Source organism: Carcharodon carcharias, chromosome 15 (genome assembly GCF_017639515.1).
Source record: "Carcharodon carcharias isolate sCarCar2 chromosome 15, sCarCar2.pri, whole genome shotgun sequence".
Classification (NCBI taxonomy): Eukaryota; Metazoa; Chordata; class Chondrichthyes; order Lamniformes; family Lamnidae; genus Carcharodon; species Carcharodon carcharias.
Window position 1 is genome coordinate 107,145,946 of NC_054481.1, and position 14,793 is coordinate 107,160,738.

At 41.6% G+C, this 14,793-nt stretch overlaps 2 protein-coding genes across 2 annotated transcripts in view; one reads left to right on the forward strand and one right to left on the reverse strand.

The window, feature by feature from the left end:
* atad3 (ATPase family AAA domain containing 3) overlaps positions 1-528 on the reverse strand; it is a 43,938-nt gene extending 43,410 nt beyond the window's left edge. Inside the window, exon 1 of the mRNA XM_041207056.1 lies at positions 281-528. Within this exon, the coding sequence (XP_041062990.1) occupies positions 281-488 (208 nt within the window). The 5' untranslated portion in view covers positions 489-528. The remainder of the gene's footprint in view (positions 1-280) is intronic.
* A 234-nt stretch (positions 529-762) lies between these two features.
* On the forward strand, positions 763-12,254 carry LOC121288508. Its single transcript, XM_041207057.1, has 5 exons — positions 763-835; positions 2,747-2,880; positions 4,554-5,469; positions 9,663-9,836; positions 11,534-12,254. Exons 1-5 carry the CDS (start codon positions 780-782, stop codon positions 11,697-11,699), a joined length of 1,446 nt encoding a protein of 481 aa, XP_041062991.1. The 5' UTR covers positions 763-779; the 3' UTR covers positions 11,700-12,254.
* Positions 12,255-14,793: the final 2,539 nt, after the last annotated feature.

Sequence of the window (14,793 nt, forward strand, 5' to 3'; positions counted from 1 at the left end):
AAAAATTGGTGCAAGTTAGTGAAGATATTCGGGGCTCGATCACCCCGCCCGTCCCGTCGGAAAAATCTAAACTCGCTCAGACCGATCCCAACCCTCCGCCCCGCGCGGCCTGGCTATTCCTATCCAGGGGGGGCTATGCTGAAGGTCACAGATCGTCTCTCCCCTCCCCCCAAATAACTGAAAGGGAATCCGATTGAGGCAACTGCCAGGGCCCAGTGAACCCCCCACGCCCCGAGTCTATGCTGAGTCTTCACTGAGCCCAGGCTTTCGGGCCACTCACGGGATGAGTCCAGGTCCCGGGCCGCCTTGGCAGCGCGTTCCAGGCCGGTCGGGTCGAAGTTGGTCCATTTGTCTTTGTTTCGATCGCGGTCGGAGCCATCGCTCCCACCTCCACCAGGGGGTAAAGCGGGTGGTATGGGCGGTAAAGGCGAACCGGTATCGCCGGAGCCCTGCTGGCTCCCCTTGTTCAAACCGAAGATCCAAGACATGGCGGCGCCTCCACACGCGCACGGTGACCTCCACAGCCACTGCGACGGCGCGGAGCAGCGTGACCCTGACCCCTCTAACGATTTGCCAATGAGCCGAACGGCCCAAAGCGCCGATTGGTCAACTAGAGTCGCTGCCGTCATTGGTCAAAGAGCCGGGCGATTCTGAATGCCGATTGGTCTTCCTCAATCAAGGGTTTGCTGTGATTGGTTGTTCGTGGAGGTCGGAGGTTTGGGTACGCTGGTAAGGGCGGGGGGATTGGATGTTTCGAGCTGGCTTCTGCTCCGGCGGCCATGGCTCTCAGCTCGGATCCGGCGTTTGTCCTGCACGGGCTCAGGAGCCCCCTGAGGTAGGAGTTGGCGCCCGGCTCTCACCCTGGTCATGGTAACCAGGCCAAAAACGGCGGCCCTCGGGCCTGAGCGGTGCCGGACCGTCTCCACAGGCCGTTGCTGGGGTGGTTGCTATGGACGCTGAGGCGGCAGCACGGCAGCAGTGGGACTATTTGAATGTCGAATACTGTTGAGAGTGATGTTTATTCCCGTTTACTCTTAAGTATTTGTGTGCGTGGGTACTCACGTTTACTTTCATTGGAAGTGGGAGGAGAGGATTTAACTGGTTAAAGAGAAAAATAAAGTGTTAGAGGGTTTTAAATGCTGTTTCTGGTTACTGTGGTTGGAATGGTTTTGGTTCGAGACAGAATTCGTCTCAGTCTCCGGCCTTGAAGACGGTTCTATAATCTCGGCACTGCAGTAACTCGCCAATAGTTATCCCTATCGCCAAGAAAGAGAAAAGCAGCAATGCCATGGGTGTCCTCTCACCCAAATTTCCTTCCTAGACACGCGTCGTCATGACTTGAAATATATTTCGTCGATTGCTGGGTCACGTTTTGGAATTTCTTGCTTAATACCTTTTGTGGGAGCACCATTGTCACAAGGATTGCAGCAGTTCAAGGAGAAGACCTACCAACGCTTCCTCAGGACAGCAAAAGAAGGGCAGTAAATGTAATCTGGCCAGTAAAATATTCCTTAAAAAAGGCCAGTTGTATTACAGAGTAGGCTGTCAAATGGCCAGCGATTGCACATGCTCAGCTTTTATAGCCTAGTTTGGACTTTGCTAATAGCTGGGATGTTTAGACAGGCCAGTTTGAACATGAGTGGCTGCCTCCATCTCCAAGTCAGAAATGAGAACTAGAAATACACAATAAGTCAGTCAGTATTTGGAAGAAAAAGGACAGATTAACATTCTGGGTAGCAAACCTTTGATAGAACTGAAATGGCAAGGTAAATGAGACACTTTACAGGACTGACAAAATGTGCAGAGGTCAAATATGCTAAATTTCAAGCTACTGGTTTGTGATTTTTCATGGAAAAATAGACCTATTTCTGGAATTTGATTCCTAAAACAGTTTCATAATCAGAGAAAAAGTTCTTATTCCCAGGTATTAAAAATGGAGTTGCTTTATTGAGCCACCATAAACCATGGAACCTAATTATAAATGAATGAAATTTAATTCTCAAAGCACTTGTTCCCCAATCCTGTAATGACAGGTGATAAAATGAAATTGTAATTATGTAAACTTTAGTTGTGATTAAAACTCCACATCAGAGACTTGTTCTAGGTTGGCGCTTTAGTGTCAAGTCCTGCCCACTTTTGAATGAGACATTAAACTGGGGCCCACTTCTGCCCTTTTGTACAGATGTAAAGGATCCCATGGCACTATTGGAAAAAGAGCAGGGAAATTCGCTGAGTTTTCTCACCAAAGTTTATCTCTTTGCTGTTTGTGGAACCTTGCTGGATGCAAATTTACCCTGATAACAAGGCTACAGTTTAAAAGTACATAATTGGTTGTGAAATGCTTTAAATGTCTTAAGGGCATGAATGGTGGGATATATGCAAGTTTGTTTTGCTTGGTCACCATAATATCCTGTAAATACTAATACAAGGAGGAGCATTTAATGAGCAGTAAGTCTGATTGTGGTTAGATTGCCATTTGGGTCACGAGTGCTTCCAGAGCCTCTGTGGAAACTCCCTTTTTTTAAATAACATGGCTCCATCTGTCCAAGATGGACAAGCTGGAATTGTGCCGAACTGGAAAATGGAATAGTGCATTCTTTGCCCAGTGTAGGTTAATTTGGTTGAGCCTTTGGAGTCCAATCCTGCAGGAGTAAGCAGATTAGTTTATCAGCCTAGAGCCATCAGACTTCAGAGATTTAGTGTTGTATATCAAATATTGTAGCCAATATATTTGTTTCATTTTCAGGAAGAAACCAAACGGTTATCTTACAAACTCCCAAAGGACATTCACCACACGTCAACAAATTCCAAGAGACCTATCAGCAGCCTGGAGACTCCATAACAGTTCAGCAAAGACTTCCATGGATGATAAACTGAAGGGTATGATGTTACAGCACAAGAAATTAAATTTAGACATCAGCATTTTACACAAGATTGGATCAGGCCTTAACAATGCTGGCAATCTGAACAATGATTGTTTTGGGTTGACATAATAGCTTTTTGTGCTGCTAATGGAGAGGGAGCATGAGAAATAGGAGCAGGAATAGGCCATTTTGCTCTTTGAGCCTGCTCTGCCAATCAGTACAATCAGGATTGATTTACCATAATTCCATCTTCCTGTGTTATCCCCATATCCCTTAATTCTCTTGGTATTCAAAAATCTGTCAATTGTTCTTTTGAATACATTAATTGACTGAGCATCCATGGCCCCCTGGGGTAAAGAATTCCAAAGAGCAGAAATAAAGGGAGAAGTGGGCACGAAGTGAACAACAAGAAAACTTCACTGTAAGACCTTGCGTATCAAGGAGAGAGTGGTAATGTCACTGGACTTGGAATCCAGAGGCCCAGGCTTTGGGGACAGGAGTTCAATTCCCACCACGGCAATTGGTGGAATTTAATCCTGATAATGGTGACCATGACAACTATTATCGATAGTTGTAAAAATCCATCTGGTAGGAACAAAATCTGCTATCCTTACCCGGTCTTGACTACATGTAACTCCAGACCCACAGCAATGTGGTTGACTCTTAACTGCTGTATGAGATGGCCTAGCAAACCACTCAGTTCAAGGGCAATTAGGGATAGGCAACAAATGCTGGCCTTGCCAGAAATGCCTATAACCCATGAAAGAAGAAAGGAAGAAAAAGTATCTGTGGCTTTCCAGCAAAATTTATATACTAGATATTTTGCACTACATTCCTGCACTAACTTCACTGGCTCAGTAGCTAAATCCTGAAAGACCAACAGCATCTCATCCCACGTAAGATATTACTCACTCTTACTGTGACGTCCATGTAGACTGATCTTGGGCTATGGTCCTGAAACGATCACCCTTCTCTTCGGAACCTCTTGCAACAGGACTGGTACATCTGCAATCGGGTTTCTTTCTTCATTCTGGTTTTACTGCAGAGCGTTCCATTCCTCAATATCACTCCAGCTTTAAAATGACCAACATTCCTTTAAGAGTTCCTGGCACCAAGTAATGTGCCATTTGCTTCACAGACTGTGCTTCAGGACCACAGCAATATTATTGCAGAGGTGTTGGCATTGCATGACATATGAGGTCAGTTCAAAGTGCTACAGGTGCACACAGCACCCAAGCAGGAGAATCCCTGCATCTAAATTGCCGGAACTACATTTATCAGCTGCCTATTAGTACTGGATTTTGTGATGATTCTGTATGATAACCGAGAATTAAAGCTGGTTTAAAGAATGAGGCCCAATTATTCACGTGTACTTTGAACATTAACATTGCAAATCACTGTATGTTGTGTAGCACCAAATGATGGAGCTGCAATGTCCCATTAAGTAATCAAAGACATTTCAGTACCAGATGAGGCCATTTATCCTCTGCATCAGAGATATCTTCCCAACCTCAATTTTTCTGCCCTTTCCCTATTATTTAATGTATTCCTTGAAATGTTTATAGAATTCCTTGTTAAATGTTGTGTTGGAGCCATCATGTTTGGATGTGAATCAAATAGTTTTCATTTGGTTTGAGTGTTGTTGATTCTGTGTTGTTTATCTTTTGTTATTTCTATCTTTTAAATTAGAGATGCTTGTGTCTGGCAGCAGGAAGGATAGCCCCAGCATTGATGAGTTGGAACAAAGTTTAAGTGCACTAAAGGTGCAGGTAAAAGGCCTTACTGAGACTCTGAATCCTGAATCATTGACAGAGTACAAGAAGATAGGAAAGTCAGAAAGCATCTTTAGATCCAGTGGCAAGAGCGGTGACTGGCTAGCCTCGGCTGATGGGACATTACCTGAGGAGGATGTAGGTGGACAAGCAAAAAATCCTGATGAGTTAGATTGGTTTTTGAGGCCAAGGCATTTAGTGCAGTCGCTGGGCAGATATCCAGCACTTGAAGACCTTGGTGTTCCTGTTCGCCCCATGTCACCAGTTGATCAAATGGTGAACCTTGCTGGGAGTGAGTTCTCCAGCAATAACTACAGAACTTCTGCCATCTCACCGGACATTGCCTACAAAGAAAGCTTTCCGCTTAGGCTGGGTGCACAGCATGTAATTGGAGTCAAGGCTCTTCTTCCTCCTCAGATTCCTGTCCGGCCTCAATCCCCTGAAAGGAGCAGATCATCATTCCTCAGAGACCGATCTCAGACTCTCAGACGTTCCAGAAGCATCCGATCACGATCTCTGTCCCCAGCTTCCAAAAGAAGTCATTGGCAACAGTCCCGCTCCCAGTCTCCCAAACCCGTGTGGAGACCAAATTCTGCTAAAGTAAATGCATGTGGGCAGCCCCCTCCCCCCATTAACAGGCAGAGGTCAGGAAGCAAGAAGATGACCTCCAACAGACTGACCAGATCATATTCCTATAGACCAGGAGTGTTCAGCTCAAGGTTCCAACCTGCGCCCAGTCAGATCCTGGATGACAGCTCAAGCTCCTTTTGGACTCCATACAGTTTTACAGCCCCAGCTGTGTCATCTCTTTCTTCTCAGCAAATCAGTGAAAGGTAGTCTTGCTCCAGCAGTCCATACTATACAGCTGCAAACAAGGTTATAGAAATTGTACATCAGTTTTGTGGTTTCAGGCAGCAGAAGCTCATGCTAAACGAGTAAACAGTCAAACGCCCACAGTCCCAGCTCTGACCCTCAGGAGTGATAGCTAGGACCTCTTTAGGGTTAGATTGGTGTTTCGGTTCTGAGCTAGGTTAAAATCCATTTCACTGCCTGAGGCATCCCTGTTTCAGTTGCTGATGCATTCATCATTGTGCTCCACAACTAAGGATCATGGACAATTACAGGATTGGGAAAGATCCTGCAGACAATCTATCCAGTACCAAAAATGAATATCTCTCAATTACCAACAATCTCAAATATCTATTCGATTCTCCCTTACCATTTTACATGATTTTTGCTTCCACTGCCTCCCTAGGTAGTCCAATCCACAAGTCTATGCCCTTTGCATAGGGAAAAATTTTCTCCCCGTTAGGGGGGAGGTGCAGGAGTGGGCACAGGCAGTCATACCTCTGATCAGTGCCCCCGATTTCATGTGGGTGGACCAATTAAGGCCCGCCCAGTGTGACGTCGGCCAGGAAGTGCTTTGCGCTCCTTTAGGGGGTGGGGGGATTCTCTCAGCCGGGAGTGTGCTGTATCATGCATGCACGTGAAAGAGCGCACTGATCTCCCTGAGGCTAAGTGCTGCCTGAGGCATCAGCTCCAAATTTAAAAATGTTAAAGAAGCGATATCAAAATTTCCCAGACATGCCCCCTCATGTGACACTGTCACATGAATTGGGACATGTCCATCACTTTTACTGAAACCTTTATTAAATATTTAAAAACCCTCATGAAACCTCATCCTACCTGTGGGTGAGATTTCATGCTTTTTCTTAAGCCCGCCAGAGCTCCCGGCCTGCCTGCCAACCCTATGGGCAGGTCCATTAATGATAAGCACTTTTTAAAATGGCCTCAATAGGCTGTTGACAGGTTGGCTGGCGCACAGCTGATTCGGCTGTGCCCCCGCCGACCTGAAAATGGACATGACACTGGGTAACGTCGGGAGTTCAGCCCAACATCGTCCCACGTCATTTTACATATCGGCGAGCGGGCCCCGCCCCTGCTCGCCGGCCGGAAGATCCTCCCCATAATGTTGTTGAAACTATGCATTTTTCCCCTTCTAATATTGAGACTGTGCCCCTTGGTTCTAGAGGTAAAAGTGATCTCGAACACTTGACTGGGGTTTAATTTATCTACTCCCTTAAGAATCTTGATTAATATTTCTCCTGAACCTTCTCTTATTCACAGTAAGAAATCTTGATTCCTTTAGCCTGTTCCCAAAGCTTAAGCTATGTATCAGATTCATTGCCCTCTTTGCACTGCCTGCAATGTCCTTGTAACACCGTGACCAGAATGGTGTACAATTACTCCATGGATTACTCCATTACTGCCAGATTTTGTACAGATTCATCTCCAGTGATTTGTGCTCTATTCCTTTGGCTACTCATCCTACAAACTATGTTGTCTCTTTTAGTGAACTATCCTTCAGTACTCTGGGATCCCTCTCCTATTGTTCTAACTTCCTCTTTCCCTCAAGTTGATGTTATCTGCAAACATAAGGCAGTCTTGTTTCTGACCCGACTCCAAAACACTCTGTATACACTGTAAACAGCAACAGCTCCAAGCACTGATCGTTGTGGCACCCAGCTTCTGTCCCTTTGATAACCCATCACTTTTCACAAACACCCTTTGCTTTCTTTGCTTTAGCCAATTTTCAACCCACTGCAGAAACCTGTCTCCTATTCAATGTCTTTCTATCCCATGGACCAATTGTTGGTACAGCAAGGTACCAAAAGCATTGATGAATTTAAAAATATCATATTTCCATAGAATTTTCCATTTCCATTTCTAAGGTCTGTCATTTCCTCAAGGAATTCCAATAAGTTTGATAGGCAACACCCACTTAATACTGCCTATATACTTCAGTTTGTCTGTCTATCCATGCAATCACTCTGTCCGGAATGCCATTTTCAAATTTCCGACAAGTGGTCATATGGCACTTCTTCAATCACTTTTTGAAAGCCCAAATATATCACATGCACTGGATTTAATCTATTTCCTCAAAAGAATTTAATTAAATTAGTCTAACCTGATCTGTCCATTACAAATTTTCATTAATTATCTGTGATTAGCTAGTGCATTTCTAAGTGAAAGTTTCCCTACTATTGACATAAGGCTAACTAACCTATCATTATAGAACTTTCCCTTTATAAATGGGAGTATAACATTCACCTTCCTGTCCCCCACATTTTGTACAATCCTTATTTCTATATAATATTTTGAAAATTATTCTTAGTACCTACGATATTTTCTAACAAACCTCCTTCAGTTTTCTTGGGCGCAAAACCAAGTGGGCCTAGTGACTTGATCCAACTAATCATTTTAATACTATTACATTTTAGTATTTCCATCCATTACTTCCTGTCCTTCCTTTTGTGACTCCTGCCCCTTCTCACTGCAGTGTTGCTGCAGCACCTCTCCCTTTGTAATTCTGCTCCTACCTCTCTAGTCATTGTACGATTCTTTCTTGTAGCAGTACTATTGCTACACTATAAGCTTTTTTTTTGTACCTTTTTCACCACCCCCCCCCACCCCAATATAGCCCAAGGGCACTGAGGCCAATTGTAGTACCCAAATGTTTGGCCTGACATTGGCTAATTTAGTACAGGTTAGGGAATAAACTCGCAACCTTTTCTAGTTTGGGCATGTGTGTTTTGAAAGTATAATCATTTTCATAATTTTCTGATTTATTGTAAAGTAGATTTATCGGTGTGAGTATAGTTGGTCTGTCTGTGATTTAGTTACATTTGGAGCTATGTGGACTGCAAGTTTGGAATTATCAAAAGCAGCTAGGTGTAGAAATGTGCTTGAAATGCTAATGAGTAAACATGGATCCTGGCTTAGCATGCAAGGTGTGAAGGGAATTTGCATTTTTTGTTAAGTGAAGGGATTGTTTGTATTTCAAAGGGATGTTAGTCTGTTTACAACTGGTTAGATAGGCAAGGCTAAGGAGAGTGTTTATTTTTCCCAAAGGTTACTGACAATATTGGCAACATGTAAGTTTTTATATTATGGGAAATGTACCATTCCAAAGAGATATGGAACAATAGAATTTACATATTAAAGGGTGAGAAACATATATGAAGGAGAATGAAAGGCTATGTGAGGAGAGGACCATGTAAGATCCAACAGGAGTGTGTGAAACAGCCTTCTAGAAGCTTCCAGCCATTAGTGTATAAGTCGGCTATGTCCATTAATTAAATTGGAGAAAACCATGTGGAATTCCACTGTCAGGTGGGTACTGTGTTAACTTGCTGGTTTTCTTTTAAATCTAAAATCTCTTTTGGGCTGTTGCCTTAAAGTGGGTGTGTAACTGGAAGTCAGGTTAATCAAGAATTTTAGGAGTTATAGTAGTAAGTAATTGTAGCCTTATGTATGTGCTTCAAATCTTTTAGTTTGTTAATAAATATTTTAATTTAATTTTTTAAATCTCGAAAGGTCTTGGTGAAGACTGAATTCAGTGCATACACCTTCTTGTAATAAATACAAATTGCAAAATCATTGTGATAGCGTGACCAAGTTTTCCTTGGTCCACCTGGCACACATCATCTGTCATGTCATAACAATGTGTTAATTAAATTCTCACTGGCTTTAACCCATTGAACATCAGAGAGCCACCTAATTGTTCTTGTAGATTAAATTATATGCAAAAAATGGGGAATTCCACTTATGGCTAATAATTTAATACTTAGTGTTCTAATCTCTTCTACTTTGCCTTCATTTTAATTCAAACCTAAAATCACAAAATTGTACAATTTACAGTAAATATTATTTTAAATTTGAAAATGGCTGATTAGACATACTGAATAGTTTGTTCACCTTTTGAAATCACCCAAAGATGGGTGTTGTGACAAAGCTTAGCAAGAACAGCTCAAAATAAATGGCCAGTAGGCAGATTTGCAGGGTGAAACTTTTTTTTCTAAAAGCTGATTTACATTTTAACAGATTATATTTTTTAGGGTAAAATCTAGGAGAGAAGCAAATAATATTCAGTGATTCCAGGACATAGTACCTAGCAAGGAAAGAAATATTTTGTGATGGAAATACTCTCCGTGTGTCAGCTTTTTTTTTGTCTACTCTCCTGTAGGTTCCTGCAGTCGCTGGCAGATGGCGATGTCAGACAATCATTGGTGGAAATGTCTCCGTACCAACAAGAACACTCTAATCTGAGGCTGCAACGCCTCCGTGTAGAGGAAGAGTTACTACTGGAGCTGAAACGGCAACAAGAACTGGAGAGAATCCGGGGCCCACAGCCCAAGTGGTAAGTGAGGAATGTGACAGATGTGAAGCAGTTCTGAATTGCTTTGTCTTGAAAGTGGTCCCTTTTAAATAAGACACAATGTAGGACATTTTAAAGAGCCTGCTATTCCCTGCTTTTGCTTACTGAGAACTGGAAAGAGATTTTTGTGAAGACATAGTTTTAAAATGCTGAATATATACCCAGATGGCAACATACGCTTTTGGAAGGATGTTAAGGTTTAGAAGGGGATATGGAAGACATCATAATACCAGGGATTGAGTACTTCAGTTATGTGGAGAGATTGGAAATGCTGGAGTTCTTCTTACAATAGAAAAAGTTAAGGTTTGATAGAGGTGTTCAAAATCATGAATGGTTAGATAAAGTAAGTAAAGAGAAACAGTTTCTAGTTGCAGAAGGGGCAGTAACCAGAGGACACAATTAAGGTGTTTGGCAAAGGAACCAGAGGTGATATGAAGAAACAGTTTTTTGCACAGTGAGTTGTGAACTGGAATGCATTGCCTGAAAGGGTGATTAAAAACCATTCAATAATTGAATCAATTCATTATTCAATTGAATAATTCAAAAGGGAATTGGATAAATACTTGAAGGGAAAAGAAAATTAAAGGGCTATGGGGAAGAAGTAAGGGAGTGGAATTAATTGGATAGCTGTACCGCGATACGATGGGTTTAATGGTCCCCTTATGTGCAGTATTGTTCCCTGATAACAAGGCTGGTGCGGACACTGTCAAAGACACAGGGAGTTTAAATTTACCTAATAAAGTGATCCAAGATAGGGGAACTAAAAACTAGAATAAAGAAGGGTAGATAATACCCCAAAGGGTAATGAGGCATTGCATAACCGAAGGGGACACTGCAGTGCTCAAGCACCACCACTTAACCAAGCCTCACTGCAACACTTACTGAAGCACAGTGGGTGTTCCTACAACACAAGGACTGCAGTAGTTCAAGAAGGCAGTGCACTGCCACCTTCTCAAGGACAATTATGGATGGGCAATAAATGCTGGTCTAGCCAGCAATGCCTGCATCCCATGAATGAATAAAAAAAACACAGAATGTAAACAAAATGCTTGACTGCTGGCACTCATCTTCTTGAGGAGTTCTGGTAAGCTGGAAGAACAAGGCATATTTCATTTGCAACTATCACCACAAGTCAAGGATGCGTGAAATATATAAAATTTGTATACTGTACTATTAATCATAGGTATCTGTGACTAGTTACAGCCTGTTGTAAATCGCCAGTGCCTGGTCTGATTGCAGTCTGTTATAAATCTCAGTCTAGGATTGATTGCAATCAGAAAGAAACATTAGTATGTTCTTGTTGCAATTAGACAGTTTCTGTCATTCCTGGCAACAAAATGATGTGCTTGGTTGAATGCAAAAAAGCCAGAATCAGCCGCCATTTTCTTTAGAGGTCATCAAATTCTACAAACAGAAATTATTAATAAAATGAAAGGCAATTTAACAAGTATAATTTAATCTGAATTTCAGACAATAGTTTAAAAATTACTTCCCATTTGCTGCCATGATTTAGGTTTTTGAAGTGCAATCTCTTGGGGACCCAGTGATATTTTTAGATTTTAGATAAGTTAAGGCGGTTCCTTTTATCCAAAATGGATCAATAACATTTTGGGATCATTGTTCTGGGATCAGTTTGCTTTTGATGAATTGTGAAGAGATTGATTTTTGCATCTTTTCAGGTATGAAATGAAAGGATCTCGTTTCCATTATGAAGCTCACAAGAACAGTGAACTGTTACGAAACAGCAAGGACTGGCAGTCTCAGTTTAGCTATCAGGACGATCTGCTCTCTGCATCTGAGCACTTCTCACCAAAAGGCTGTCACAGGCAATCAGATTCTGCATGATATTCAACAGTGATTATTCTCCTGGTACTGATAACCTTCAGTCATCCAGGCATTCATACAAGATGGCTTTAAAGTGCATCATTATGAAAGTGGTAATATTACTCTGTGTAGTCAGGTCTCATTGAGACACTAGAGCACTATAAAACAAAACAGTGTGAGATCTCCAACAGGAATGAGTGCTTTACTCTGGGTGGAATATAATCCCAGTTGGAGTGAAGCAGTATTAAGGAACATGCAGGTGTGCCCATAATTGCAGGATGAAGTCAAGTTTAAGAAGTGCTAAGGTGGTTTGTTAAATTCCTGGGCACATTGCTTTCTAGTAACATTAAAAAAAACACTGATGGAATGGAGCTGTGCTTATAGATGTTAGCAATCTGTAGACAGATGGAATGTGATTCACAGCCATGTGCAGCCTGCAGCTGCATCTCTCACTGTACGGCTTCCATTGTTAGATTGGTATTATAGTAACTGCATCAAGTGACATGGAATTTTCATGTAAAGAATACAAATGATTTCTTGAAATTTTTCTTCTGGAGAGTGGAACATTGCTGTCTGATCCTGATTTATGTTGTCCAGGTTGCTTTTTTCTAAACAAGCAAGAAAGAAAAGCAATAATAAAAACAAAAAAATAAAAACCAAAAAACTGCGGATGCTGGAAATCCAAAACAAAAACAGAATTACCTGGAAAAACTCACCAGGTCTGGCAGCATCGGCGGAGAAGCAAAGAGTTGGCGTTTCGAGTACTCATGACCCTTGGGTCATGAGTACTCGAAACGTCAACTCTTTTCTTCTCCGCCGATGCTGCCAGACCTGGTGAGTTTTTCCAGGTAATTCTGTTTTTGTTTAAGAAAGTAAAGCACTTGTGTCCCACAGGAATTGCAGCTTTTTCTGAGAATGCAACATTTATAAAGATATTTGCAGGAAACCTTCCAACTCTTTGTCAGGAAGTGAATGAGTTTGTTACAAAGTTTTTTGTATGCTTGCTTTGTTTGTGGTTGTGACTTCTGCATATATCCAATGATACTGCATATGATGAAGGCCATTTAGCCCATTTTAGCTCATGCATGGAAAAAAATCCTACAGCTCCATCCTTTGTTCCCATCACAGCATCCGTTTCATCAATGATTCAGCGGTACCCAAATGTTCCTGACATCAGCTCTAATTTGCCTTCCATTGGTTTAAGCCCTCAGCTTATTGTGCTGCTGTCAAAACTTACTGTTCCTGGTTTAACTTTTTCTTTTATTCCATCACTTATTTATATAGTCACCTCCATTCAAGGTTGAAAGCCTCAAGTTTCTCCAGTCTTTCCTCATAACTCAGATTATCTGACATTGGATCAGTCTAGTGGCTCTGCATCACTTCCAATGCTTGACTATCTCCCTAGTGCCTTGGTGGCCAGATGTGGTCTGCTTGGTGCACTGGCTCATTGTGACTTCCTCCAACTCCTATTCTCTTGTAAAAATTCATTTAGCTTTCCTTTTGCTTTATTGATTTCTTCACAGTGATTACACATGCCAAGCAGGAAGTCCACTTATACACCTAGATCTGTTTCAACTTCACCCTTTAACATCTCTGGTGAGATACCTCTGCAGCTCATCATGGGGTTTTCTACAATCCATTTGGCATGTCATGCCCTTTCTTCAAGGCAGAAAAGTAGATTAGTTAGCCAAAATCATCCTCTTTTGTACCTGTTGGCTGCTATTTACTAGATCACTATCAAATAGACAATCTCCATGTTACTTCTGATCATTTATTTTGTTCAGTTTTGATTTAATGCTATCAAGAATGTAGTTATCTGGATCTGTTTTGTGCAGGAAGGTGTAGCTGAGATGGAAGATCAGCCATTATCTTATTGAATGATGGAGCAATCTCAAAGGGCCAAACAGCCTACATCTCCTATTTCTTAGATTTTTTAGTACATATCGAATGCTTAAGTTAATGAAACTGAATCAGGCACTGCAGGTATCACAGCCTAACACTGACATATTTAAATTTAATGACTATATTTATGGAACAACAATTTAGTGTTGGGGAGTTCTTGGACGCAATGATCATTGTGCAGTTTAGGCAGAAATAATTTATCTAATTCATCAAAATCAGGATAAGTCTTATTGAATAGAACAGGTCAGGCCAAAGTGTGAAGACATGAGCCTTTTTGGTTTTCAATGTAATCCAGAGCTATGACTGTAATGTTAATTTTACATGTTAATATGATTTGGGATGGGTAGGCAGAGTGCTGATATAATTAAGGAGATCTATGTGTCAAAATCATTATGTGTCAGTGTTTATTGTTGCTGGGGATCAGTGCATTTGTCATTGATAGGGAGCAGTGTCTTTCATTGACGGGGAGGCAATGCGTTTATCATTGATGGAGGCAATGCATTTATCATTGATGAGGGAAGCAGTGTGTTTGTCGTTACATGGGGAAGCAGTGTGTTTATTGTTGTTAGTGTTATTGTGCAGTTATCATTAGTGGGGTAATTTGTTTTGGTTATTTTCTGCACTGCTTCCAGGATTTAAAGATCACCCTAATGTCTGTGATTATATATGATCTGTTCACATTTCAGCATGACTTCCTCCAACCTGTCCTCTCTCTTGTTTTTCCAACAGTTCAGCATTTTATCAGTTTTGTTGATTTGCTGTTCTGTGATGATAGAACATGTTGAATCACAGTTTTACTTATTATTAGGAAAGAGTGTGTTAGCATCATTGGTGTGAGGGTAGTGTGTGGTTATTATTAGTTGGGAGTGGGGAGAGAGGTTGGTGACAGGACATTAAGATTGTTGCTGGGGGTGGAGGGCATACTGTTGAGATAGTTGATGAGTGAAGAAAGTGTACTTGATATCATTGAGGGAGTGTGTGTATTACTGTTGGGGGCACTGTGGGTATTATTGATGGGGCAGTATGTTGATGTAAAAGGGATGGGGGCACGAATTTAATAGCATTGTTGGGTTTAGCTGTGTGTAAATATCATTGACAAGGAATGCGTGTTCATATCATTAACGCAGGGCATTGTGTTTACATAATTGAAGATTGTTCTGTGATATAATTGATATGGAGTACTGTGTTGATATAATTCATGGAGGGACAGTGT

What these genes read in the sequence shown, in the direction of transcription:
- LOC121288508 (XM_041207057.1), top strand. Translation starts at nt 780, where the DNA reads ATGGCTCTCAGCTCGGATCCGGCGTTTGTCCTGCACGGGCTCAGGAGC. An exon ending in CATGGATGATAAACTGAAGG is followed by an intron (nt 2,881 to 4,553) that starts GTATGATGTTAC and finishes CTTTTAAATTAG; the next exon opens with AGATGCTTGTGTCTGGCAGC. An exon ending in CGGGGCCCACAGCCCAAGTG is followed by an intron (nt 9,837 to 11,533) that starts GTAAGTGAGGAA and finishes GCATCTTTTCAG; the next exon opens with GTATGAAATGAAAGGATCTC.